At 38.9% G+C, this 27,112-nt stretch overlaps 1 protein-coding gene across 1 annotated transcript in view; it reads left to right on the top strand.

The window, feature by feature from the left end:
• The window catches only part of EPHA6 (EPH receptor A6), a 968,470-nt gene that overhangs the window by 694,576 nt on the left and 246,782 nt on the right, over window positions 1-27,112 (top strand). The window contains exon 11 of the mRNA XM_059688042.1: window positions 24,563-24,748. Within this exon, the coding sequence (XP_059544025.1) occupies window positions 24,563-24,748 (186 nt within the window). The remainder of the gene's footprint in view (window positions 1-24,562; window positions 24,749-27,112) is intronic.

The raw sequence follows: 27,112 nt of genomic DNA, 5'->3' as shown, positions 1-27,112 counted from the left end.
TGTCCCAAAAAATGTACACACTTCAATAGCTGAAAGCTCAATTTTGAAAATGATATATATTTTAACAAAGATTATCTTTATAACTATTCAAAGTGTATGTATACATTTTTGGGGACACCCCCTATATATTGGTTTCTGACTCTCTTTTTTTTTTTTTTTTTTTTATTGCTTAAAGTATTACAAAGGGTATTACATATGTATCCATTTTATCCCCCCGCCCTAGACAGTCCCCTAGCCTCCCCTATCACCCAGTGTCTTATGTCCATTGGTTATGCTTATATGCATGCATACAAGTCCTTTAGTTGATCTCTTACCCCCCTACCTCCTGCCCCCCAACCCTCCCCGGCCTTCCCGCTGCAGCTCGACAATCTGTTTGCGGCAGCTCTGCCTCTGTATCTATTATTGTTCAAAAGTTTATAATGGTCTCTATTGTCCACGAATGAGTGAGATCATGTGGTATTTTTCCTTTATTGACTGGCTTATTTCACTTAGCATAATGCTCTCCAGTTCCATCCATGACATTGCAAATGGTAAGAGTTCCTTCCTTTTTACAGCAGCATAGTATTCCATCGTGTAGATGTACCACAGTTTTCTAATCCATTCATCTACTGATGGGCACTTAGGCTGTTTCCAGATCTTAGCTATGGTGAATTGTGCTGCTATGAACATAGGGGTGCATATATCCTTTCTGATTGGTGTTTCTGGTTTCTTGGGATATATTCCTAGAAGTGGGATCACAGGGTCAAATGGGAGTTCCATTTTCAGTTTTTTAAGGAAACTCCATACTGTCTTCCATAGTGGCTGCACCAGTCTGCATTCCCACCAGCAGTGCACAAGTGTTCCTTTTTCTCCACATCCTTTCCAGCACTTGTCGTTTGTTGATTTGTTGATGATAGCCAGTCTGACAGGTGTGAGATGGTACCTCATTGCTGTTTTGATTTGCATCTCTCGGATGATTAGTGACTTTGAGCATGTTTTCATATGTCTCTTGGCTTTCTGGATGTCCTCTTTTGAAAGGTGTCTATTTAGGTCCTTTGCCCATTTTTTGATTGGATTGTTTATCTTTCTTTTGTTAAGTTGTATGAGTTCCCTATAAATTTTGGAGATTAGGCCCTTATCAGATATGTCATTGGCAAATATGTTTTCCCACACAGTGGGGGTTTCTGACTCTCTTATTTTTAACTCCAAACCCTTTCCATGTCATTTTTCACAGCATAAAATTAAACTATAAGAATTGTTTCCTATGTATCTTCCTAGATAGACTTTAAACACTTAACATTAACAATCAATTATTAATCCACATTACTCAAAATATTTTATTTAAAGAACATGCTGTGCTTATTTTGAAGTAAATAAAACAAAAGCAAGGGCTGGTTCAAGAAATAGTCTGATCTGTTTTTATCTCAAAATATCAGTGTTTGGAAATACCAGTTTTATGATTTCTCAAGTAAAAATTTCTCTATTTGTGGACTAAAATGCAATATATTTTACTCTCTAGTTGTAGTTTTTTTAACTGTTGTTCTTTTCTAATCAAAAAGAAACATAGCATCCATGACAACTGACATGTAGCTTTCATTTATTCCACTAACATGAACACTGTCATATTTTTCTTGATTCATAACTGTGCAGTGAAGCCCAAAGCAATCATCTGACCTTCAATTATTAAAAAAAAAAAAGACAACAAAAAGGATTTAGCATCTCTCCCTGCTCTGCTTGTGGTCTTATATGCCTGCACAAAATGCTTTTTAAAAGTTCTTGACAATCCTGTTTATTAATCTCAATTACAAAGAATTATATGATATATATTCACATTATTACAAATGCATTTCTCTTTATTGCTCTTTTACATTGGTCTATTGAGTTTTTTTAATTCTATGCTCTTTTTCTGTAACTCTTGTGATTTCAAAATACAATGTGACTAAAATTAGAGAGTACTTGAAACTTAGGATGCTACTGCAGCTGTCAATCATTTCTTGAGCTATTAATCTAATAAATAAGACTACATGTTGTTTATGTGGTTTTAGCATCTACTCTTGCAAAGCTCAGGTAGTACAATTATTTTCTTTAGACATGATAAATAGTTCCATCTATTCTTGTGTGGCTACTGCTGCTATTCATGACTAATTTTTTTCCAGTTTTATTGAGAAAGAAGTAACATACATCATTGTATAAGTTTAAGGTTTACAGCATGATGGTTTGATTTGTTTGCATTGTGAAATGATTACCACAATAGGTTTACTTAACATCCTTCATCCCATATAGCTACAGTATAAAGAAAAGGAAAAAGAATTTATCTTTGTGATAAGAATTCTTAGTATCTACTCTCTTAACAACTTTCCTATATGAAGTATAGCAGTGTTAACTATAGTCATCATATTAGACAGCACATCCTGTTATTTTTTTATATTATGACTGGAAATTTGTATTTCTTGCCCACCTTTCTCCAATCTCCTCTTCCCCCCACCCTACTCTCCTCTGATAACCACAAATCTGATCTATTTTTCTATGACTTCAGTAGAGTTTTTGTGGGGGTTTTTTAGATTCCACATATAAGTGGGATCATACAGTATTTGTCTTTCTCCATCTGACTTATTTCACTTAGCACAAAGCCTCAGGGTCCATCCTAGTTGACCCAAATGGTAAGATTTCCTCATTTTTATGGCAGAATAATATTTCATCGATGGACACTTTGAGATGCTGAAAATAATACAGTCTGAAATTTATTTATTTATTTATTTGTTTGTTTGTTTGTTTGTTTATTTATTTATTTCAATCTTTATTGTTAAGAGTATTACAGATGTCCCTTTTTTCCCCTCCATTGCCCCCCTCCAACTGGTTCCTGCCCCACCCCTGGCCTTCACCACCCTATCGACTGTGTCCATAAGTAATGCATATATGCATAGAAAATATATAGTTAATCTCTTCCCACCCCTAATTGCTGGGGTCCAACCCCAGCGGGTCCAGGGTCCCCAAAGGCGTGGACGGAGTCGGTGAAGAGGGAAAGACTCGGAGACAGTGTTCAGTTCATCAGCAGCCTAGCCAGGATCTCCAGCCAGGATCTCCAGCCAAGTTCTGGTTAGGATCTCCAGCCAGGTTCTGCAGGTTCTCCAGCCAGGTCCAGTCACCAGGTTCTAGTCAGGCTCTCCTGCCAATCTCCGCAGTCAGGTTCAGTCCAGGATCCCCTGCCATGCTCTCTCGCCAGGCTCCACCTCCAGGCTCCGAGGCCAGTCCCTGTCCAGGATCCTCCAGCATTCTCTCACCAGCGAAGTTCTTCTGTCTCTAGAGAACGTTCTGTGTAGGTTCTGTGCCTAGGCTCTGTCTCTCTTGGTCCTGTCTTCCAAGCCCCCTGTCTCCTTAGTTCTGTGTTCTGAGTTCTGTCTCTTTCTGTCTTGTTACAACTGTATTTATACCAGTTGATTCAATCCTATCAATCTCTTTTACAAAGGTTAGGGCGTTTCTTATCTCCATTCTAGGGAGTAAAGATTATGTAGCTTAAGCATGATTGTTTGTAGTTAAAGTGATTAATTACCCGCCTGGCACTTAGTTGAGGGGTTTTATTCCCTCCCTAACTTCAGGGGAAAATCCCTACCTGGGGAAACAACCTTTCTCGGGGAGGTGACCTTGGTTAAAACACAGCGCCAAGAAGGTGAGCAAACATATTAAGAACAGTATTCCATATATGCCAGGCCCTTGAAACAGCAAGGATGGACCGGCTCCCGGCAAATTCCCCCTTTTTTATTTTTTAAAAGCAGGCATTAAAAAGAAAAACCTCAAATGCTCTCTTATGTCCATTTTAAGAATAGGATTGGCGCTTTCCGCTATTACCTGAGTCCTGATCTATCACTCCAGGGAGAGCTTGCCAATCCTGCACTTTCCCGGGGTGGAAAGGCTGCAGTGGGGTTAAGGATAAGGCTCCTTGGGCCTACCTTCTCCCATGCCATTATATTTACCTTTCCTTCCTCAGAAAAGCATGGACATACTTCTTGTATAAAACGTTCTGTCTGACTAGGAGTAACCTTAATTCCTCTGCTAGCAAGCATATGTGTTAAAAGATCAATACGGAGTCTTTTTTCTTTAGACTCAGTATGGCACATCTTCTTAATCTAAAGATCAATACAGAGTCTTCTTTCTTTGGACTCAGTATGGCATATCTTCTCAATCTAAGAATCAATACAGAGTCTTCTTTCTTTGGACTCAGTATGGCACATCTTCTCAATCTAAGTTCTGTACTATCCACCTTCTTACCCTACTTATCCTCTGTAGGGGGGTTTGCAGCACCCTGGTGGAGTCCTATCCGTCCCGAGTGTGGGGGTTCTCAATGGGGGGGGGCTTACCTAAGGGAATCCTGTTCCAGGGGTTCCCAAAGGTGTGGACGGAGTCGGCGAAGACTATCCACCCTCTTCCTACGGTGGAGTCCGATCCGTCCCGAGTGCAGGGCGCTTACCTAGGGGTCCCTGTTCGGGCGCCAGATGCCGGGGTCCAACCCCAGCAGGTCCAGGGGTTCCCAAAGGCGTAGACGGAGTCGGTGAGGAAGGAATGGCACGGGAACAGTGTTCAGTTGATCAGCAGCCTAGCCAGGATCTCTAGCCCGGATTTCCAGCCAAGTTCTGGTCTGGATCTCCAGAGAGGTTCTGCTTCGGATCTCCAGCGAGGTTCTGTCCAGGTTCTCCAGAGTTCTTCTGTCTCTAGAGAACGTTCTGTGTAGGTTCTGTGCCTAGGCTCTGTCTCTCTTGGTCCTGTCTTCCAAGCCCCCTGTCTCCTTAGTTCTGTGTTCTGAGTTCTGTCTCTTTCTGTCTTGTTACAACTGTATTTATACCAGTTGATTCAATCCTATCAATCTCTTTTACAAAGGTTAGGGCGTTTCTTATCTCCATTCTAGGGAGTAAAGATTATGTAGCTTAAGCATGATTGTTTGTAGTTAAAGTGATTAATTACCCGCCTGGCACTTAGTTGAGGGGTTTTATTCCCTCCCTAACTTCAGGGGAAAATCCCTACCTGGGGAAACAACCTTTCTCGGGGAGGTGACCTTGGTTAAAACACAGCGCCAAGAAGGTGAGCAAACATATTAAGAACAGTATTCCATATATGCCAGGCCCTTGAAACAGCAAGGATGGACCGGCTCCCGGCACCTAATAATTAGTGATGTTGAGCATCTTTTCATATGTCTGTTGCCTATCTGTATGTTTTCTTGGGAGAAATGTCCATTCAGGTCCTTTGCCCATTTTTAAATTGGGTTGTTTGGGGGTTTTGGGTGTTAAATTGTTCTTTATATGTTTTTGATATTTACCCCTTATCAGATATATCACTCATGAATATCTTCTCCCATTCAGTAGATTGTCTTTCTTAAAATATTAATAAAATTATAAAACTTTGACAAAATAAATTAAGAAAAGTATGTTATGAGTAAGAATATTGTAGATAAGCAAAGAGATGACTAATTATAAAATAAATATTTAAATATTAATAGGAAAACATTATAAACAACTTTATGACAATAAGTGTAAAAACTGAAAAAAAAGATAAGTTTCTAGAAATTGTGTATTACAAAAATTCAGGTATACTAAGAACCTAAGTTACCCTGTATTCATTACATAAACTATATCAGAATTTAACAATTTTTTCCCACAAGAAAATTTTCAGATCCAAATTTTGAGGGATCTTTTGACAAGTTTCACTAAACACATAAATCCAAAAAACAGATAAATCCAATTTTACACACTCTTTCAAGGAATATTAAAATTTTACTCTCCAGACGAAAGTATGAGCTGAAAAAAATGTGTTTTTTTTTTGTATTTTGGATTCAATAAATATGCACTGTGCACGTTTTTAGGTTCTATGTATCATCTAACAAAAATTGTTTGATCACTTCATCTTTGTTTCAATGAGAATATTGTAACTGCTTATTGTTCAGTTAGGGCAATGGAGTGAAATCATAACAAATTTTAAATTGCAAAAATGTTGTTCTGTAATGCTTATAGCAATAATCATATGACATTTGGTGACAAAAGCTTTTTTTAAAAAAATAATAGAAAAAGATGGGATTGATTTCGAAGTTCTTTAAAAGGGGATTGTTGCCCAGCCAGAGTGGCTCAGGGGTTGAATGGCAACTTATGAACCAGATGGTCAGGGTTCAATTCCCCAGTAGGCCATATGCCTGGGTTGCTGGCTCAATCCCCAGTAGAGTGAATGCAGGAGGCAACCAATCAATGATTCTCTCTCAACATTGACGTTTCTATCTTGTTCTCCTCTCCCTTCCTCTCTTAAATCAACAAAAATATATTTTTAAAAAATAAAAATAAAAGGGGATTTGTTATCCCTGGCTGTGTGGCTCAGTGGTTGAGCATAGTCCCGAGCACCATGAGGTCACAAGTTGGATTCTGGGTGAGGGCACATGCCCAGATTATGGGCTTGATCCCCTGTAGAGAGCATGCAGGAGGCAGCCAATGGATATTTTTCTCTTTCCCTATCCCTTCCCCTCACTCTAAAAATCAATAAAAAACATATTAAAATAAACAAATAAGTGAAAAGAGATTTATTAAAATAAAATATGTTATATGGCGTAGCATGGAAACTGCATATGCCTTAATAGTAAGTGAATATAAAAGGATCTTAATTACATACAGAAAAATAGTATATAGTATGATTACAACTTTATTAATAAAAATATAAATGTTATGATTAGGAAATAGATTAGAGAGATATATACCAAATGAGGTTGTATTTCAGTTATTCAGCCTATGGGTGATTTATTTTCTACTTTCAAGTTTTGCTCTAATAAATTTTCTTATTTTAATATCACTGAATTTAGGTTAGTTTTTTATAATTGATAGCATTCACAGTTTCATTGGCAGCAGTATTTTCTTCCTAGGAGTACATGTAATAGTGGTTTATATTGCAATCTAGGACTCAGTGAAAAACAGCATCTTTTTGATTAATAAAATAATGAAGCATAATTTTTAAAAGATAAAATATGATTAATGTCTTCTGAAAGACAAAATTAACTGAATAAAATTTTACCTAAACTAATGTTTACATTAATGAAAATAGCACTTTAATATGAAAGCAAACTTTAATGTTTATTTTATTAGAACATCTGCCTATTATCCCTTGAGAATATATAAGATGAAATTAAAATGTCTACAGTTCTGAATTATGGTTTAATTTAAAGAGGTGTTAGTGATTTCCTGTGTATATTTTCTTTAAGATAAAATGATCTAATATTATAATTTTATTTATAAACCTTTAGCATATTAAAGTTATGCAAAGTCTTTATTGCTATGAAAGACTCATATAATATCATTTTAATAGTAATTCAGGACCCTCATTTTCTTTTTTCATTGAAGTAATTATCTATGTGTTTTTGGAAAGATGCCTTTTCTTTCATTTTTAAAAACATTTTGACCACTACAGCTCACAGTCCACTAAGCTTCTCTTAGTCATGCTTGTCTAAACACAAGCCCTCCACTCGAATTCTGATCATTTGTATTGCCTGACTGAATTCCAAAATGTTTTATTTGTGCTACTGCAGGAATTCACACATACTGGGTAAATGATATTCTTCCATGGTTGCCCTCTCAAATAACACTTGGAAAATGTTTACTGGATATTTTCACAGAGTTAAATGCTGATGAAAGCTGTCTATCATGAGGAATTCTGCACAGTCAGGCATTCAGTAAACGTTAGTTACCATGGTGTTCACTGTGATAGACACTGGGGATTAAAACTAAGATGAAATCCCTGTGCTCAAACTTTCCACAATGTAGTGGGAGAAATAAATGAACAGTAACTCTCAACTAGTATGAGAAGTGCTCTTCATAGAACAATGTAAAAGGGTCACATTGGAGATTAATAAGAAATTATGTTTAAAGGGAGGGAGAGTATTATCCAGCCTGAAATGGAAACTAACCTTTGAAAACTCACTCTGTCCCAAGCCCCATGTTAAGAGTCATTGTGCACTATCACAGATCAGTGGCTTACAAAGACAGACAACTAATTCATTGTTTTACAGCTCTGGAAGTCAGGAATCCAAACCCAGTCTCAGTGGTTACAGTCGGGGTGTTGACAGTACTGATTCATCCCGGCACTTCAGGGAAGATTCTCTTTCCTTGATTTTTCCAGCTTCTAAGGGCTGCCTGCGTTCCGTGGCTCGCGTCGCCTTCTCCATGTTCAAAGCCAGCAGCATGCATCTTCAAATCTCTCTCTCCTACCTGTCCTTCCATCATCCCATGGCCTTCTCTGTCCCTCACGCCTTTCTTTCATAAGAGCCCTTGTGATTTCATAGGGCCCACCAGGACACTCACATGTCAAGGTCATTAACTCAGTACAGCTGGGAAGTCTGTTCACTTACAGGCACGCCTCATTTTATTGCTCTTCGCTTTATTGCACATCATAGGTGCTGTGCTTCTTGCAAACCGAAGGTAAGACCCTCCACTAGCAAAAAGATGACAACCTGCTTTATTACAGTAGTTAGGAATTGGACCTGCAATCGCACCTATATATGCCTGTATAAGATAACTTATTTGCATATTTTGTGCACTAGAATGTGAACATCTTTAGAGAATCAATATTCAATTAAAGCTGCTAAATAAATTAAGAAATAGAGATGGGAAACTCAGTTTTAAGAGAGGAGGTGGACTGAATTGTGCCCCTCCCCACCAAATTCACATGTTACAGCCTTAACCCCCAATGTGACTGCATTTGGAAATAAGGCCTCCAGGTTTAATTAAGGTTAAGTGAAATCATAAGGGTGGGGTCCTAACCTGATAGGATGGGTGGCTTTATGTAGGGGAAGAAGGACCTCTCTCTCTCCCTTCCCACCCCTGCCCCCCCCCACCCCCACCACCACCACCATGGCCTCACCAAGGAAAGGCTATGTGAGGACACAGCGAGAAGGTGCTGTCTGCAAGTCAGGAAGAGGGCGCTAACCAGGAACTGAATCAGCTGGCACCTTCAGAACAGTGAGAGATTAAAATCCTATTGTTTAAGCCACCCAGTTAATGGTATTTTTTCACAGCAGCCCAAGCTGACTAACACAGAAGATGATGAGAAGTCTGGATTTCAAGAGAGAGTTTGAACTATAAGTGTAGATTTGGAACTTAACAGTTTAAAGACAGTGAAGTAGTTGGTGGTAGTGACAGACATTACCCTGAGATAGTATGTATACTGAAAGGGGATATAGCTGAGCAAAGAAACATACATTTCTGGTAACACTACTATCCAGTACTGAATGCTCAATGGCCTACTTGGGGAGGAGAGGCTGGCAGATGGTTGAACCGGTCCTAGGAGTATTTTGCAGGGTGTGAGTGGGGTGTGCGGGGGTGTTGGCCAAAGAGCAAGTGGACATTCGAGTAACAGTAACAGGAGTTATCAGAAGCAGGGCTAGGTACTTTTCTTCCTGTAACTGCAAAACCGAGAATTATGTTTTATAGGCAAGGAAACTGAGATGCAAAGACATTGAGTAAGTTTTTCTGGGTCAGAAAGATTTTTTTAATTAGATTTGATTTCTAATGTGATTCCCCTGATGGCAGAGAATCAATTTTGACAGAGCATCGGGAGAATTTTGAAATGTAAATATTTTTAGTCTAAAGAGGCGCTCTTTCACTATGCCCTGAGGCAAGAAAGCAGGTGGTCTGAGAGGCCATCTGGTAGGGGCTGAGACACTGAGTTTAAAAGTGTCCTAGAGGAATAAGTACCAGTGAATTTGAAAAGTCAAAATACTACAAATAAGAGTATTCAATAAGTAAGTAATATGCTGGACTTTATGAAATAACATGTAGAGGATATTTTAACTTCCTTGAGGACGATGTTGTATTGGAAAATGTGTTTTAACAAAAGAGAGTGAATACTTGCCAAAAAAGAAGAAGCTGTTTAATATTTGGAATATGGTATGAGGGGAGGGGGGGCTGAGTGAACAATATGTTACTTAGCTCACTAACTGAAGAAACCTTTACCCATCTTTTGATAAAGATGTTAAAAACTCATTATCAGGTCTTAAAGAAATCCTGCTTCCTAGCCTAGACGTTGAGAACCTAGAAATGAAGGGTAAATTACATATTTAACATGTGATCTGTGGTATGAATATATTTGTTAATGACTCAGTGGTTACGTGGTTACATGAAACTTTTCTAAGACTCAAAAAGCTTTGCAAATATATGTACATTAATCTTCATCTCTTTTTTATTTATTTATTAAGGTATTACCTATGTGTCCTTATCCCCCCCCATTGCCCCCACCCCTATTCATGCCTTCATCCCCTGGTGTCTGTGTCCATTGGTTAGGCTTATATGCATGCATACAAGTCCTTTGGTTAATCTCTCCCTGTTACCCCTACCCTCCCTTACCTTCCCTCTGAGGTTTGAGCATCTGATCAATGCTTCTCTGTCTCTGGATTTATTTTTGTTCATCAGTTTATGTTGTTCATTATAATCCACAAATGTGTGAGATCATGTGATATTTTTCTCTCTAACTGACTTATTTTGCTTAGCATAATGCTCTCCAGCTCCACCCATACTGTTGCAAATGGTAGGAGATCCTTCCTTTTTACAGTAGCATCATATTCTGTTGTGTAGAAATACCACAGTTTTTTAATGCACTCATCTGCTGATGGGCACTTATGCTGTTTCCACATCTTAGCTATGGTGAATTGTGCTGCTATGAACATAGGGGTGCATATATCCTTTCTGATTGGTGTTTATAGGTTTTTGGGATATATTCCTAGAAGTGGGATCACTGGGTCAAATGAGAGTTCCATTTTTAGTTTTTTGAGGAAACTCCATACTGTTCTCCACAGTGGCTGCACCAGTCTGCATTCCCACCAGCAATGCAGGAGGGTTCCTTTTTCTTGCATCCTTTCCAACACTTGTCGTTTGTTGATTTGTTGATGATAGCCATTCTGACAGGTGTGAGATGGTTTCTCATTGTTGTTTTAATTTGCATCTCTCTGATGATTAGTGACTTTGGGCATGTTTTCATGTCTCTTGGCCTTCCTTACTAGTATGTTCTCTTTCAAAAAGTATCTATTTAGGTCCCTTGTCCGTTTTTGGATTGGGTTGTTTATCTTCCTTTTGTTAAGTTGTATGAGTTCCCTGTAAATGTTGGAGATTAAACCCTTATTGGTGATAACAATGGAGAAATATGTTCTCCCATGCAATGGGAATTCTTGTTGTTTTGTTGATGGTTTCTTTTGCTGTGAAGAAGCTTTTTATTTTTATGTAGTCCCCTTTGTTTACTTTCTCTTTAGTTTCCATTGCCCTAGGAGCTGTATTGGTGAAGATAATTACTTTGGCATAGGCCTGCTATTTTGCTGCCTGTAAATTACTCTAGGATTTTTATGGTTTCCCGTCTTATGTTGAAGTCCTTTATCCATTTTGAGTTTATTTTTGTGTAAGGTGTAAGTTGGTGGTCTAGTTTCATTTTCTTTCTTTTTTTTTTTTTTTTTTTTTTTTGCATGTAGCTGTCCAATTTTCCCAACACCATTTATTGAAGAGACTGTTTTAACTCCATTGTATGTTCTTGCCTCCTTTGTCAAATATTAATTGAGCATAGTAGTTTGGATCGATTTCTGGGTTTTCTATTCTATTCCATTGATCTATATGTCTGTTCTTGTGCCAGTACCAGGCAGTTTTGAGAACAGTGGCTTTGTAATACAGCCTGATATCTGGTATTGAGATCCCTCCTACTTTGTTCTTCTTTCTCAGGATTGCTGCAGCTATTTGGGGTCTTTTTTTAATCCAGATGAATTTTTGGAGAGTTCATTCTAGGTCTGTGAAATATGCCGTTGGTATTTTAATAGGGAGGGAATTGAATCTATAGAGTGCTTTGGGTAGTATGGACATTTTAATTATGTTGATTCTAACAATCCATGAACATGGTATGTTCTTCCATCTGTTTATGTCTTCCTCTATCTCCTTTTTCAGTGTCCTGTAATTTTCTGAGTACAGGTCTTTTACCTCCTTAGTTAAGTTTATTCCTAGGTATCTTAATTTTTTGGTGCAATGGTAAATGGGATTTTTTTTTAATCTCTCTTTCTGTAAGTTCACTATTGGTGTATAAAAATGTTATAGATTTCTTGACATTAATTTTGTATCCTCCTACATTGTCAAATTCATTTATTAAATCGAATAATTTTTTGATGAAGTCTTTAGGGTTTTCTATGTACAGTATCATGTCATCTGTGAATAAGGATAATTTTACTTCTTCTTTTCCAATTTGGATACCTTTCATTTCTTCTTCTTGTCTGATTGCTGTGGCTAATACTTCCAGTACTATGTCGAACAGGAGTGGTGAGAGTGGGCATCCTTGTCTTCTTCCTGTTCATAGGGGGAATGGTTTTAGTTTTTGCCCATTGAGTATGATGTTGGCTGTAGGTTTGTCATATATGGCTTTTATTATGTTGAGGTATGATCCCTCTAATCCCACTTTGCTGAGTGTTTTTATCAGAAAAGGGTGTTGGACTTTGTCAAATGCCTTTTTTGCATCAATTGATATGATTATATGATTTTTGTCTCTGGATTTGTTTATGTAATGTATCACACTTATTTATTTGCAGATATTGTATCAGCCTTGCATCCCTGGAATAAATCCCACTTGGTCATGGTGTATGATATTTCTAATGTAATGCTGGATCCGGTTTGCTATAATTTTGTTGAGGATTTTAGCATCTGTGTTCATCAGGGATATTGGCCTGTAATTCCCTTTCTTTGTAGTGTCTTTATCTGGTTTTTGGATTAGGGTAATGCTGGATTCATAGAAATAGCTTGGAAGTGTGCCTTCCTCTTGATTTATTTGGAATAGTCTGAGAAGGATTGGTTTCAGTTCTTCTTTGAATGTTTGGTAAAACTCCCCTGTAACGCCATCCGGTCCAGGGCTTTTGTTTGATGGGAGCTTTTTTGATTACTGTTTCAATTTCATCAGTAGTTATCAGCCTATTCAGGTTTTTTTTTTATTCTTCCTGATTGAGTTTTTGAAGATTGTATTTTTCTAGGAATATGTCCATTTCATCGAGGTTGTCCAGAGTGTTGGAGTAGAGTTGTTTGTTGTATTTTTTTACAATGCTTTGTATATCTGTGAAGTCATTTGTTATATCATCTCTTTCATTTCTTATTTTGTTTATTTGGGTCCTCTCTCCTTGTGTCTTGGTGAACCTGGCTAGAGGTTCATCAATCTTGTTTGTCCTTTCCAAGAGCCAGTTCTTGGTTTCATTGATCTTTTGTATTGTTTTTTTGTTGTTGTTTTTGTTTGTTTGTTTGTTTTGTTCTCTATGTCATTTATTTCTGCTCTGATCTTTGTTATTTTCTTTCTTCTGGTTAATGTGAGCTTTTCTTGTTGCTCTCTTTCTAATTCTTTAAGTTGCAAGGTTAGACAATTTATTACCATTTTTTCTTGTTTTTTGAGGTAGTCCTGTAGAGCTATGAACTTCCCTCTCAGGGCTGCTTGCATTGTGTCCCATAGATTTGGATTGTTGTGTTTTCATTGTCATTTGTTTCCAGGATGCTTTTTATTTCTTCTATGATCTCTTTGGTGAACTGATCATTGTTTAATAGCGTGCTATTTAGCCTTCAGGTGTTTGATTTTTTATTGTAGTTAATTTCTAATTTTATGCCATTGATCTGAGAAGATGCTTGTTATAATTTCTATATTCTTGAATTTGAAGAGAATTTGCCTGTGTCCTAATATGTGGTCTATCTTTGAAAATGTCCCATGTGCACTTGAGAAGAATGTATATTCTGTAGCTTTGGGGTAAAATGTTCTGAAGATGTTAATTAAGTCCATCTGATCTAGTGAGTCATTTAGGATTGCTGTTTCTTTGCTGATTTTTTGTCTAGAGTATTTCTCCAGTAGTGTTAATGGGGTATTAAAGTCTTCTACTATGACTGTATTGCTGTTGATCTCTCCCTTGATATCTTCCAAAGTTGTTTTATGTATTTGGGGGCTTCTGTATTGGGTGCATATATGTTTATCAGAGTTATATCCTCTTATTGAATTGCTCCCTTTAGTATTATGAAGTGGCCTTCCTTACCTCTTGTTATTGCCTTTACTTTGATGTCTATTTTGTTAGATATAAGTATTGCAACCCCAGCTTCTTTCTTATGTCCATGTATCTGGAAAAAAAATTTCTAACCCTTCACTATCAGTCTGTGTGAGTCCTTTGTTCTGAGGTGGGTCTCTTGCAGACAGCAAATATATGGATCATGTTTTCTTATCCATTCAGCTACCCTATGTCTTTTGATAGGTGCATTTAATCCATTTACGTTTAAGGTTATTATTGATAAGTACTTGTTTGTTGCCATTTTTATTTTTTATTATTTGTGTTCCTTCTCGACTTTCTGTTTCTTCTTTTTACAGCTGTCCCATTAGCACTTCTTGCATTTCTGGCTTGGTGGTAATAAACTCTCTTAGCCCTTTTTTGTCTGTGAAGCTCCTGATTCCACCTTCAATTTTGAATGATAGCCTTGCTGGGTATAGTATTCTTGGATTCAGTCCCTTGCTTTGCATCACTTTGTATATTTCATCCCATTCTCTTATGGCTTGGTGTGTTTGTGTTGAGAAATCAGTTGATATTCTAATGGGAATTCCCTTGTAGGTAACTTTCTGTCTCTCTCTAGCATCCTTTAAGATTCTAACTTTGTTGTTGAAGTTTGCCAATTTAATTATGATGTGTCTTGTTGTTGGTCTTTTGGGGTTCATCTTGTTTGGGACTCTGTGTGCTTCTTGGACTTGTGTGGGGTTTTTTCTTGCCAACATCAAGAAGTTTTCTGTCATTATTTCTTCAAACAGGTTTTCTATTTATTGCTTCTCTTCCTCTCCCTCTGGTACCCCTATTATGCCGATGTTGTTTTGTTTTGTGTTGTCCCAAAGCTCCCTTAGGCTCTCCTCCTGCTTTTTAAGTTTTCTTTCCAGTTGTCGCTGTAATTGTGTGTTTTTTACTACCTTGTCTTCTAATTTGCTGATTCAGATCTACTGCTCAAACCTTCCATTGTGCTCTTTATTGCAGCTATGTCATTCTTCATTTCCTTCTTGGTTCCTTTACATGTTGTTGACATTCTCATTCAGCTCATTGTAATTCTCCTTGAGTTGTGTGTATTTGTCATCCAGCCATTTGAGCATCCTCATAACCATTACTCTGAATTCTTTCTCTGACATGTTATTTGCCTCCATTTCATTCAATTCCCTTTCTGGTGATCCTCTTTTTCTTTCTTTTGGGGATTTTTTTTTGTCTCCCCTTTTTTGCTGTAACATTTTAATTGTTTCTGTGTCCTAGATCCAACTGCATTGTTACCCAGGTTCTTTTGGAGGTGGTACTACTGGTGCAATCTCTCAGGTCGCCTGGGCTTGATTATGTAATGGAGCTCCCTACTTGAGCTATTTGGGTTCTCTTGATGTAGTTGGATCTTTAATATTAGTTTCTTATTCATGGACAAAGTCTTGTCTCAGATTGGCAATGTGACTCACCCCCAGCTTCACTGTGCAAGCTGTTTTGGATGTGATCGTGGTTCCAGCTCAGGTGGAAAAGGCTGTCTGAGGTATCACTGGTATGTGCTCACTGTAAGTTCCCAGAGTCCACAGCCTGTGAGGAAGGAGTCTCAGGGCCTGAGTTTCAGGTAGGGTGACTTTGGCTGGTGTAGTGTGACTCTTGCTGGATTAGCGTCACTCTGCAACTCACTATGAAGGTAACCAGAGCCCATGACAGTGGGAGCAGGTGTCTCATAGTCTGGGGTTGAGGCAGTGGGACTCTTGCCAAAGTGATTTTCCTCTCTGAATCATGAGGGGGTTCGGGATCAAGCAGCTGGGGAATTGGGAATCTTGGAGACTGTGGCTGAAACAATGTGACCTTGTCCAGGGAGGCAAGTCCTCAGTAACTCACCATGCTGTCCAGAGGTAGGTAGCCAGGAGGGGAATGTCCCAGTTTCTGCTGAGGGAGCCATGCACCCTTGGTTGGAGAGGCACATGCCCAGCCAGTGGCAGCTCACAGAGGGACCCAGGAGCTGTAGGCTGGGGCAATGAGCTCGTGGGGCCCACACACCGGAGTGGTGCTACCACAGGGACTGGATCCTAGCAGCCAGGGTTGTGCCTTGTGGCAGCTCAGAGTAGCACCCAGGGGCCACCTGCTGGGGCAGTGGGCTCAGGAGACTTGTGTGCTGGATCGGTGCAACTACAGTGATTGGAGGTCAGTAGCCAAGGAGGGGGAAGTCCGAGCTTCTGCTGCCAGGGCCTTGCGTCCTTGGTTGGATACGAGTGCACTGAATGGCAGCTAACAGAGGCACCCAGGGTTCACCTACTGGGGCAGTGGCCTCAGCAGGCCTGCGTGCTGAAACCACATGACCACAGTGTCTGTCGGTCAGCAGCTGGGAAGGGGGAAGTCTGAATTTCTACTTCCAGGGCTGTGCACCCTTGTTTGGGTATAAGCACACCGAGTGGGGGCTCATAGAGGCACCCAAGAGCCACCTTTGGAGTGGTGGGCTCAGGATGCCTATGCACCGTAAAAGCATGACTGTGGTGTCCAGAGGTCAGCCGTTGTGGCGTGCAAAGACTCAGTTTTTGCTGCTGGGGCCTTGCGTCCTTGGTTGGATTCGCACGTGCCCAGTGGCGGCTCCCAGAGACAGCGGGGGCCCTTTGCCAGAGTGGCACACGCATGCACTGAGAGGGCCCTTATGCTGAAGCCGCGCAACCACAGTGTCTGTGAGCAGGCAGCCAGAAGGGGGAATTCAGATTTTCTACTGCCAGGGCCATGTACCTTATTTGGATAAGAGCGCACCCAGCAGGGGCTCACAGCAGCACCCAAGAGCAGCCTGTGGGGTGGTAGGCTCACAAAGCCTGCACCATGGAAGGCACAACTGAGGTGTCCGGAAGTCGGCAGCTGAAGAGAGGGAAGTTGCATATACTGCTGTGGGAGCTGTGTACCCTTGGAGGTGGATGTCTGCGGGTAGGGCAGCAGGATTTTGGCTGAGGGGCTGCAGGGTCCAAGGCCAGTCTGGGTAGTGGTGCTGAAGAGTTCCTAGAAGAAGCCGCTCTCCCCTTCAAGATGGCGTGGGCTCATTAATCTTTATCTCTTAAGAAATAGGTGGGTGGTGGGTACAGTATTTAACTCACCCACTATGATACTAAAGCAGGGAAACGTACTATGACTTCCTCTAATGCACTGGTTCTCAACCTTGGCTGCACATTAGTAACAGAAAAACAGAATTTCCGGAGGATGAGGCCCAGAAATCAGGATTTTAAAAAGATTCCCAGGTGATACTAATGTGCAGCCAAGGTTGAGAACCACTGCTCTAATGCCACAAAACAAAATAGTAATGAAGCTAGAAATAGAAGCCCTAACCTCTAAGATCCTCTCCTCTTTTAGCTCTTAGTCTAATCCTCCTACTGACAAGCCTTGTTAAACATGAGAAATCCTGCATCATGTTAAAGCTTTCTGTGAAGTTGAATCAGAAGCATTCAAATATCATTTCAAAAGATGTGAGATTATAAGTTCTCTAAAAAACATTGTTCTCTTTCATTTGTAGAAGGTATGCTATGCATCAGGAAGAAATCAGACAGAATTAGTCATAAGGATTCTGGTATTTCATCCTTGAATGACAGAGAGTGAGTAAAATTGGGTGTGTGACCCTTCTGATAACATTAATAATGATGGAATTTGCCTTAATACCTCAAGAGACAAATAGATCCCGATAGTACTGAATTAAAAATCTGTTATACATTTTTCTACTATATCTCATTTTTTAACTTTTTCTTTACATGATACTTAAAAATATTTTGCTTGTTGCCTTTACACTCAGGAAGGAAAATACGTTGTGCATAGTTAAGTTTTTTTTTAAAGAAATGAACACAGAAGATATTGAAGCATCTCTCAACTGCACACAATGAAAGGAAAGCAAATGAGACTATGCTCATAAATAAAAAAAAAAGTCTATGCTCATAAAGAAAATTTAAAAAAAAGTTAGCATATTGGAAAATTCTCCAACCTATACCTGTACTCACAGGTTTCCCAATTTCGGGTCTAGAGTTGATGGTTTTTCCCTGCATTTATTTATTTCTTTCATGCAACGAATATTAAAGAGTTGTTCTATGTTTAGGCACAACATAAAATAGAGATAGTCAAGGCCATGCCTTCATGACTTCAGTGATTTTCAATTTTTCTCATCCCATGGCACACATAAATTAATTACTAAAAATCCGTGTGGCCCCTGTGTTGAGCCTCGAGCCTCAGAGGAAGAGCTGTGCTCCACAAACAAAGGTCATGAACTCTGTTTGGATAAAACACTTTCTCATCGTGCATTCACCGCACGGTTATTAGCTCAGGGACTTAGTGTCTCAGAAAAAATATGCCTGTTTTGTACTTGGTTACTTCTAATAAAAGAAGAATAAACTTTGTTTCTTATATTCGCTACAGTTTTTTTATTATTTATTTATTAATAATTGCATTTGAAAGTAGATATAACTATAAACCTACTTTTGCCCCACCCTGTATGTTATGCTCATACTCTCAAGCCGAAGATCCCAGGAACACACTATAGTTTAAGAAGCTGGGTTCAGCCAGGAAATCATACAGAATGGGGAATGATCGTGTGTGTCAGATGAAACCTTTGTAGGATTTGGGCTTTGGTTGGGTGATTTGGGAGAGTGTCTAGGAAGCAGGAGTTTGCTCTAGATTAAATGCTATTAGAAAGCAAAGGCAATTCTGTAATCATGTATCTATTTTCATTGCCTCTGTTTTCATTTCCCCTCATTTCCTTGCCCCTTACCTATTGGTAAAGGAAGGATTCTCATCATAAGGGTATCAGATGGATGAGAGCACAGCACCCTACATTAGACAGATGAGATTGACATATTTATTAATTACATACACTCTCAGCCCAGGGGGAGGACACCACAGAGGGCCACACATGGGTTGCACTTGGGAACAACCAGGAGCTATGGAAGGCAAGCTTTATAGTATCAAGAGGATGAGGTACCCTTGTTCCCTTAGGAGGATGTGATTGGCCTGTTGGAATCATTCCACAGGCAGGCAGGAAAGTAAAACCTACTACTGCTGAGGGGAAAGGATGAACTGTATCCAATCACTTTGATAAGGAGGGTTGTCTGGCTAGAGGATCTTATCTGGGGAGCAGAGTAGGGAGAAGGAGAATCTGTGGTGCTGGAAGCCGGTCCATCCTTGCTGCTTGACACAGTAGCTGCAGGATAGAAACATCTGCACAGCATATGTTTCAAGGGACCTGGCGTATATAGCATACTGTTCTTAATATGTTTGCTCCCCTTAGCGCTATAAGGCCATTTGAGACCCTGCTAGTTTTCCCTAGATATGAAAGCAGCATGTAATACTGGGCCTTAATTTTAAGACTTTAACCACAGTATCTGGTATCTTAATTAATCCTATCTAGAGGAAGAGACATTAAAATAAGGAGGAGGTTATACTTGGCAAAGAATTCGCAGTTACTCATTTTAGCCAAGAGAGGAGGGACTGTTTAGTACTTTGGCACTGTGACCTTGCCTTTGTGCTCAGGCAGAATTACGCAGTGGCCTTGCTCCGTCTCATTTCATCATGGTCTCAGAGTAACCTTGCGAAGGTGGGTGTGATGTCTGAGAGGCGAGCAAGGCCAGCTTCTGACTGTAGAGCATCTATTTTTTTCTTTCTCATTTGGAGGGACCTGCTGGTACTGAGAGATTAAATCATGGGTTGATCAGAGAAGGTTTTCTGCAAGAGGGACCTCAAACCGTAGCCTTTAATGAGAAGGGCGAAGGAGGGTGGAGGCAAGAGAGGGAGGAGGAAACTTGTGGGCAGCATTCCCACAGGAGGGAAGCAGCAAGTGTGAAGAAAAGGAAACACCCATTACACCTGGGAGGCATGTTTTTAAAAACCATCAAGAGCGAGGCTCTTTGCTTCAGTGACTCTCAAGGGGTTGGAGGTGGTGGAAAACCAGAACCTTAGAACATGGGGAGCACAATTGTGGAAAGCCTCCAGGGGATCGTGGTGTGGTAGTTCTCCACAAGGGTCGTCCCTCATTGCCCCCATCCGCCCACACTTTTAGTTCGATTATATAGGCTTTATCTGGAAAACCCAATACTAGTTGATATTTTACTATGACTCTACATGTTATACAACAAAATTGCTTGTCCAAAAAGGTTTGCCACCATCCAGGGAGATACCGGGGTTGTTAGTCAGTGAGTGGGCTGTCAGTGGCAGAAGATCAATGATCCTAGATATAATGTTCTTTGCTCACTTGAAACTAGATAGACTGCAGTGATTTTTTTCCCCAGACCATCTAATAGACAACATATTTGAGCTAGGTCTCCACTTTTATTTTATAGTGAAAAATGTCTAATATATGGTTTTATCACTCCGTGCCCTCTGCATATACATCGACGTGCTTGAATGTTATACAATAGTTGGTTTAAAGACACCATTGTTACCAATTGGAAATTTAACATACCAAAACAAGAAAATTAACAATGATAAACACCTCAGACAGCAGAGAATAGTGGTGATAGACAAGGACTCTGGAGCCGGACTGTCTGGGTTCAAATTATACCTCTACCACTGTGGACAAGTTATTTAGTTCATGTGCCTCAGCTTCCTCATCTGTAAAGTGAGGATAATAATGGTACCCACCTCAGAGGTTTGTTGTTGAGATTAAAATATATATATTTAGTTTTTAGATCTTGCTTGTGATGAGCACTGTATAAGTGATTTACCTTTGTTAATAGTGATGGTGACAAGGTCTTGGAAAATAAAATAAAAAGTAATTAACACCACATTCCGATAGTAAGTGAGTTAATGAGTTAACCAGTATACATAAATGTTAGGAGATCTTATTGAGGAGTTATTTCTTATAATTCTTCTCTTAGTGCAGGACAATCATATAATAGATCAGTCTTTGGCACCATCTGGAAGTATACATTTAATCTAAAATATTTTTTCCTCTCTGCCTGATATGCCTGATACTTCCTGGCCTACCGTGGATAGGGATTTTAATACATCCTGTGACTGAATTTGTTGGACTTTGCCTTAAAAATGCACTAGAAGTCTCAGATCGTTAATTGGGCAACCAGATTTAGTGTCACTGAAATAAGTGTGATAACAGCTTTATCATGAAAAGCTTTACATAAAGAAAACACCTGCCTGGTGTTAATAAGATACATGAATTTCAGACAACAGAAAACCAAAGAAAATGACCACTCTGCCTGTCTTGATAAAATACCAACAGAGGGTTCTCTATTTGTTTCACTATACCTAACATTTTATTTGAATTACTATGAAAAGTTAACAGAAAATCAATTGGATTGTGAGGTCCTAAGAGGTGAAGAGTTTTTAAATCCTGCTGAATCTTTCTATGTACTAACAGATTTATTAAGGCAATATGGAAGAAAAAGAGAAGAAAAACGTTTGTTTTGTTCTAGGTATGTATTACAACAAACTAGAGTGATTTGAGAAGAAATGTCAAGGATCTTAGTAGACCCGGATGCATTGGGCATTAACTTCAACATATGCACATTTTTTTTCTCTCAATGTTCAGAGCCTTAATAGAAAAATGTTGAAAATTTTTATCAGTTGCCATTTTTTATATCCAAGAGAAAAATCTTTTAAAAATTGAAAACATTATTACAAATAAAGATGAAAGATTGGTCAGGTGGCTCAGTTGGTTGAGTGTAGTCCCATACACTAAAATGGTTGCAGGTTTGATTCCTGGTTGGGGCATGTACAGGAGGCACCTGATTGATTTTTCTCTCATATCTCTCTCTCTCTCTCTCTCTCTCTCTCTCTCTCTCTCTCTCTCTCCTTTTCTCCCCTTCTTCTCTCCCTGAGAAAATCAATAAAAAAATATTCTCAGTTGAGGATTTAAAAAAAATCAAATGCTGCCGAAACCAGTTTGGCTCAGTGGATAGAGCGTCAGCCTGTGGACTGAAGGGTCCCAGGTTCGATTCCGGTCAAGGGCATGTGCCTGGGTTGCGGGCATATCCCCAGTGGGAGATGTGCAGGAGGCAGCTGATCGATGTTTCTCTCTCATCGATCTTTCTAACTCTCTCTCTCCCTTCCTCTCTGTAAAAAATCAATAAAATATATTTTTTAAAAAAATCAAATGCTATGCTTCATTTCCTGTGAACATACCAATTGAAAGTACCATAAGTAAAAAAAAAAAAAAGATTAATCTGGTTTAATGTTAAATGATACAAGATTTGTAAAATCATATACACTGAAATTAAAGACCACATTCTATCTAGTCAGTGTTTTTTGTTTGCTTGTTTGTTTGTTTGTTTAATATATAGAAAACACACTCTCTTATTAGACTGCTTTCTATTTCTAATGGATGAGTTTATACATAATTTAGTAAGCAAAGTTTTGGTCTGTTTCCTTCCTAGTTTTTTGTTTTGTTTTGTTTTGTTTTGTTTTCACTTAAAAATTATAAGTATCACCATGGCTAGGTGGCTTGAAGCATTGGGTGCACCAAAAAGGTTGCCGGTTCAATAATCCAGTCAAGGCATATACCTAGGTTATGGGATCAGTCCCCAGTCAAGGCATGTTAGAGAGGCAGCCAATCAATGTTTCTCTCTCTCTCTCTCCCTTCTCTCTCTCTAAAATAAAAAAAAAAACCCATATCCTCCAATGAGGCTTATATGTATATGAGTATCTACACCAAAAGGTAGTTAATTTTCATGTATAGTCAAAACTTAGTTGACTGCAATGAAGTGGTCTAAACAAAATTTGGATAATCAAAATCTATAGTACTACAAAAGTTTAATTTGTTAGACAGTCAAACTTCAACTTACACTGCATAAAACTATAGGCCAGACCTTCCAGGTAATAAACCAACTGAAGATAGGCATTCCTTTCACCCTTCCAAAGATTTGTATAACCTAAGGCACATGAATAGCACTTCATAGTTGTGAAGCACTTTTATATATATTATCACTTTTTATCTTTCCCACATCCTTTAGGGAAGGGACATTATAGACATATGGAAGGTTTTATTATTATTTTCACTTTATATATCAACTAGGGGCCTGGTGCACGATATTTGTGCCCCAGGGGGCAGGGGCGGGGGGTGGGGGGGGGCCTCAGCTCAGCCTGCGCCTTCTCGCAGTCCGGGACCCTTCTGGGTATGCCCACCTGCTGGCTTAGGCCCAATCCCTCTCAGACATCCCTCTCACAGTCCAGGGTTCTTGCAGTCCGGGACCCCTCACTCCTTACCACCCTCCTGCAGCAGAGGCGGGAGAGGCTCCTGCCACCACTGCTGTGCTCCCCAGTCAGAAGCCGGGCTTGCTGCTCCGTGGGAGCTCACTGACCCCCAGCGGGCAGCTCCTGCATTGAGCATCTGCCCCCTGGTGGTCAGTGTGTGTCATAGCGACTGGTTGTTCTGCCTTTCAATCAATTTGCATATTACGCTTTTATTATATAGGATGAACTGAGGATCAAGCATCACGCTCTTAAGTAAATGCAGGTAATTGGCCCTAAATATATAAAGTCTTGAATTTCAAACTTTACCTAATTTATTGTGTTGTACTGTGAAAGCCTCTGGCCTTTCCTACAGTAACTCCTCTAATCAGCCTTGTATCCTTACTGCCAGTGTCCACATCGTTCTTTTTCCTATTTTTGATCTTTGAATCTTTGTCTTCACTTCCCTCACTCCCTTCATAAATCCCTGTCTGCAATGTTGCTGCTTTTCTTGAATGTCCAAATGGTAACCATCATTCAAGGTCCAGCAAAACTTCCACCTCTTCTGGGAAGTCTTCCAGCTCGCACTGTTCTTATTTAATACAGCACTTTCAGGGATTGGTTCTTATGTTCTGAAGTTGTTTCATTTACGTTTATAAGATTCTCCTACTAGATTATAAACTTCTGAGAACAGAGACCAAGTTATATACTTTGAAATTCAGAGCACCCTAGCACTGGATATATATATATATATATATATATATATATATATATATATATATATGGTGAATTCATGATAAGTATTTGGCTATTATTTAATCTCTCCAATAGAGTCATTGTCTGCTGAACTTACTGTATCTGTATTCCAAACATGTGACTTACAAGTTACCCTGTATAATGACTTATTATAGTTGAGTTTAGTATGGTCTTTTCAAATTGTTCCTATACAAATTGACCCTAGCATTGATTTCTAATGGCAGTGAAGCCAAGGCATATGGCCTGAGGGATCAATTCAACTATGTATGCCTGATGAATTCCCCGAATAGAGCAGATATTTGACCCATATATCAGTATTGAGAACAGGAACAGGAAACATTATGCAGTGATTGCTTTTGCATAGAATTACATTAGCATCGCCTATTGGGTTATTCATAATTTCTCAGCAGATCAGGGATCTTTAATGGTAGTTCCTGTGGAACAACATATGAAAATGCATTCTGCTATTCATTATAAATGATGCTGACCAAGTATATTGTCATTACAAATTTAATTTTTAAGAAAGAACTCTCCATGTGAAAATGACACACTTGAGAGCTGTTGCATTAAAAAAAAAGTTGGTACTGCGCAACAACTCAATCTCTTCCGGAATATAACTATTCTGTTTAAACAAATAACTACTTTTGTTCATATTTTAAGGAGAATTTGGAGAAGTCTGTAGTGGGCGTTTGAAGACACCAGGGAAAAGGGAGATCCCAGTTGCCATCAAAACTTTGAAAGGTGGCCACATGGATCGGCAAAGAAGAGATTTTCTAAGAGAAGCTAGTATCATGGGTCAGTTTGACCACCCAAATATCATCCGACTAGAAGGTGTTGTCACAAAAAGTAAGTACTGATTTCCTTTATTACTTCTTTTATATATTGATCTCATTTCTTTTTATTTAAAAAATCTTAATTACTATAGCCATTAAGGGGATAATTTAGTTCAGATATCATCTTCTGATATTGTTTCTCAGAGTCTTGATATTAAGCTATGACATTGTCAGAGTTTGCATTGGTCACCAAACAACTTTGAAATGGTATTTATTACCTTTAAATCATTTGCTAATTTAACTTGAAGTAATGAATCAAGAGTAAAGAAATATATATATATATATATATATATATATATATTTCTATATATATATTTCTATAAGCTATTCACTTTTTCTAAAGCTGCCTAAATTTCAGTATTAGTAGAAGAAACAGTTTAAATATTTTGGGTTATTAAGATAAAATACTTCTGTTTGGAAATAAATTATATATATACAAATATGGAATAATATATCTAAAATAAAACTTTTAAACAAAAAGTTCTGTGTGGAACCTATCTAGATAAATACCATTAGGACTAAATTATTTTAATTTTACATAAAATGAAGATAGAATTATAATATCTGAAATAAAAATCTTATTTTTAACAGAAATAGTGGGATGAAAGCCATTCCTTTAAAAAGAAGCTTCTTAAAAATCCACAATTAATCATATTTCTAAGAAAAAATTGCTTATATTCACTTTTATTTGAATAATAATAGGGCATAAAGCCTAACTATATTTCTCCTTATTTTATTCACTAATGAACTATAACTTAAAAAACCCAGTACAGAATGGCATTTTTAAATGCATAAAAATAACTTAAATCTTTGAGAGGAATTTTTCTTTTATAAAACTGAAATCTTTTTGAAAATCATTTATATAAAATTGACATTTTATGTCATATTTGGAAGCAGAAAAGTATAAAAATTTACTAAATATATAATTGACTGTATGTCTGAAACTCAAGTTCTTGTCACAGCCGGGATAGTTTGGAGGACTCAAAAGAGTGCATTTGGTGATGGCTATTACAGTGGACTGCTACTTTAGTGGCCTTAATGGGCCTTCCAGGACCCATGATTCTGGGCTTGTCCATGTGACTAGCCTTGGCCAATGAGACATTAACGTGTGGTACAACTGAGAGCATCTTACATGTCTGCACGTTGGAGCTTGTCCTCTTTCAAAACTCCTTCCTGTAGTCCAGTGTGCACTGCTAATCAAAGCTGATCCACATGATGAGGATGCAAGCAGCACCGCAAAGAGGAGAGCTGAGGCTCTCCAGGTGACAGCTCTGTCTGAGCTCCCAGCAGACAAGTCAGCACTGAATGCCAGCCTTGTGATGAACCATCTCAGACACTGCACTTCCCCCTACCACTTAGAGTTGACATCTTGCAGGGCAAAGAATCACCCTGCTCAGTTCAGTCAACCCGTAAAATCGTGAGAGATAATGAAATGGTTATTGTTTAAAGTCACAGAGATTTGAGTAGTTTATTACACAACCATAGCTAACCAAGCAGATGGACCCCAGTTAGAATACTGCGCTCACCATTTACCTTGTGCAGGTTAGGGTAAATTAATTAACACCTCTATCCTTTACTTCCACATTTATAAAATAGGGCCAAAGTAACTTTTACTTCATAGGAATGCTGTAAAGATTACCTTTGTAAATGTATAAAGCATTTAGCACAGTATGTGGCTCACAGTAAGCCACATTAAATGGTAGCCATTATCAGTGCTCTGTGCCAGGCACCTTACGTATACAGTTTGCCATTTTTTTTTTTATTCTTTATTGTTGAAAGAATTATATATATCCCCTTTTCCCCCATTGACCTCTCCCAGCCTGCCCTGGCCCCCACAGCCCAGGCCTTCACCCCATTATCCCCAGCCCCCCCCCCCCCCCGGCTTATAAGCATATAAGTTCTTTGGATGATCTCGACACACCCTCTCCCTGCCCTGCCCCCCCCCCCCCAGCCAACCCTCCTCTGCCTTCCCTCTGAGATTCCACAGTCTGTTTTATGCTTCTATATCTCTATTCCTGTTTTGGTTCATTAGCTTACGTTCTTCATTATATTCCACAAATGAGTGAGAACAAGTGATATTTATCCTCCTCTGACCAACTTATGTCGCTTAGCATAATGCTCTCCAGTTCCATCCATGCTGTTGCAAATAGTAAGAGTTCCTTCTTTTTCACAGCTGCTTAGTATTCCATTGTGTAGATGTACCACTGTTTTCTAATCCACTCATCTGCTGATGGGCACTTTGGCTGTTTCCAAATCTTAGCTATTGTAAATAGTGCTGCTATGAACACAGGGGTGCATATATTCTTTCTGATTGTTTTATTTCTGGGGATATATTCCTAAAAGTGAGATTACTGGCCAAATGGGAGTTCCATTTTTA

Source organism: Myotis daubentonii, chromosome 3, assembly GCF_963259705.1.
Source record: "Myotis daubentonii chromosome 3, mMyoDau2.1, whole genome shotgun sequence".
Classification (NCBI taxonomy): Eukaryota; Metazoa; Chordata; class Mammalia; order Chiroptera; family Vespertilionidae; genus Myotis; species Myotis daubentonii.
This window is presented reverse-complemented; position numbering and strand designations above follow the sequence as displayed.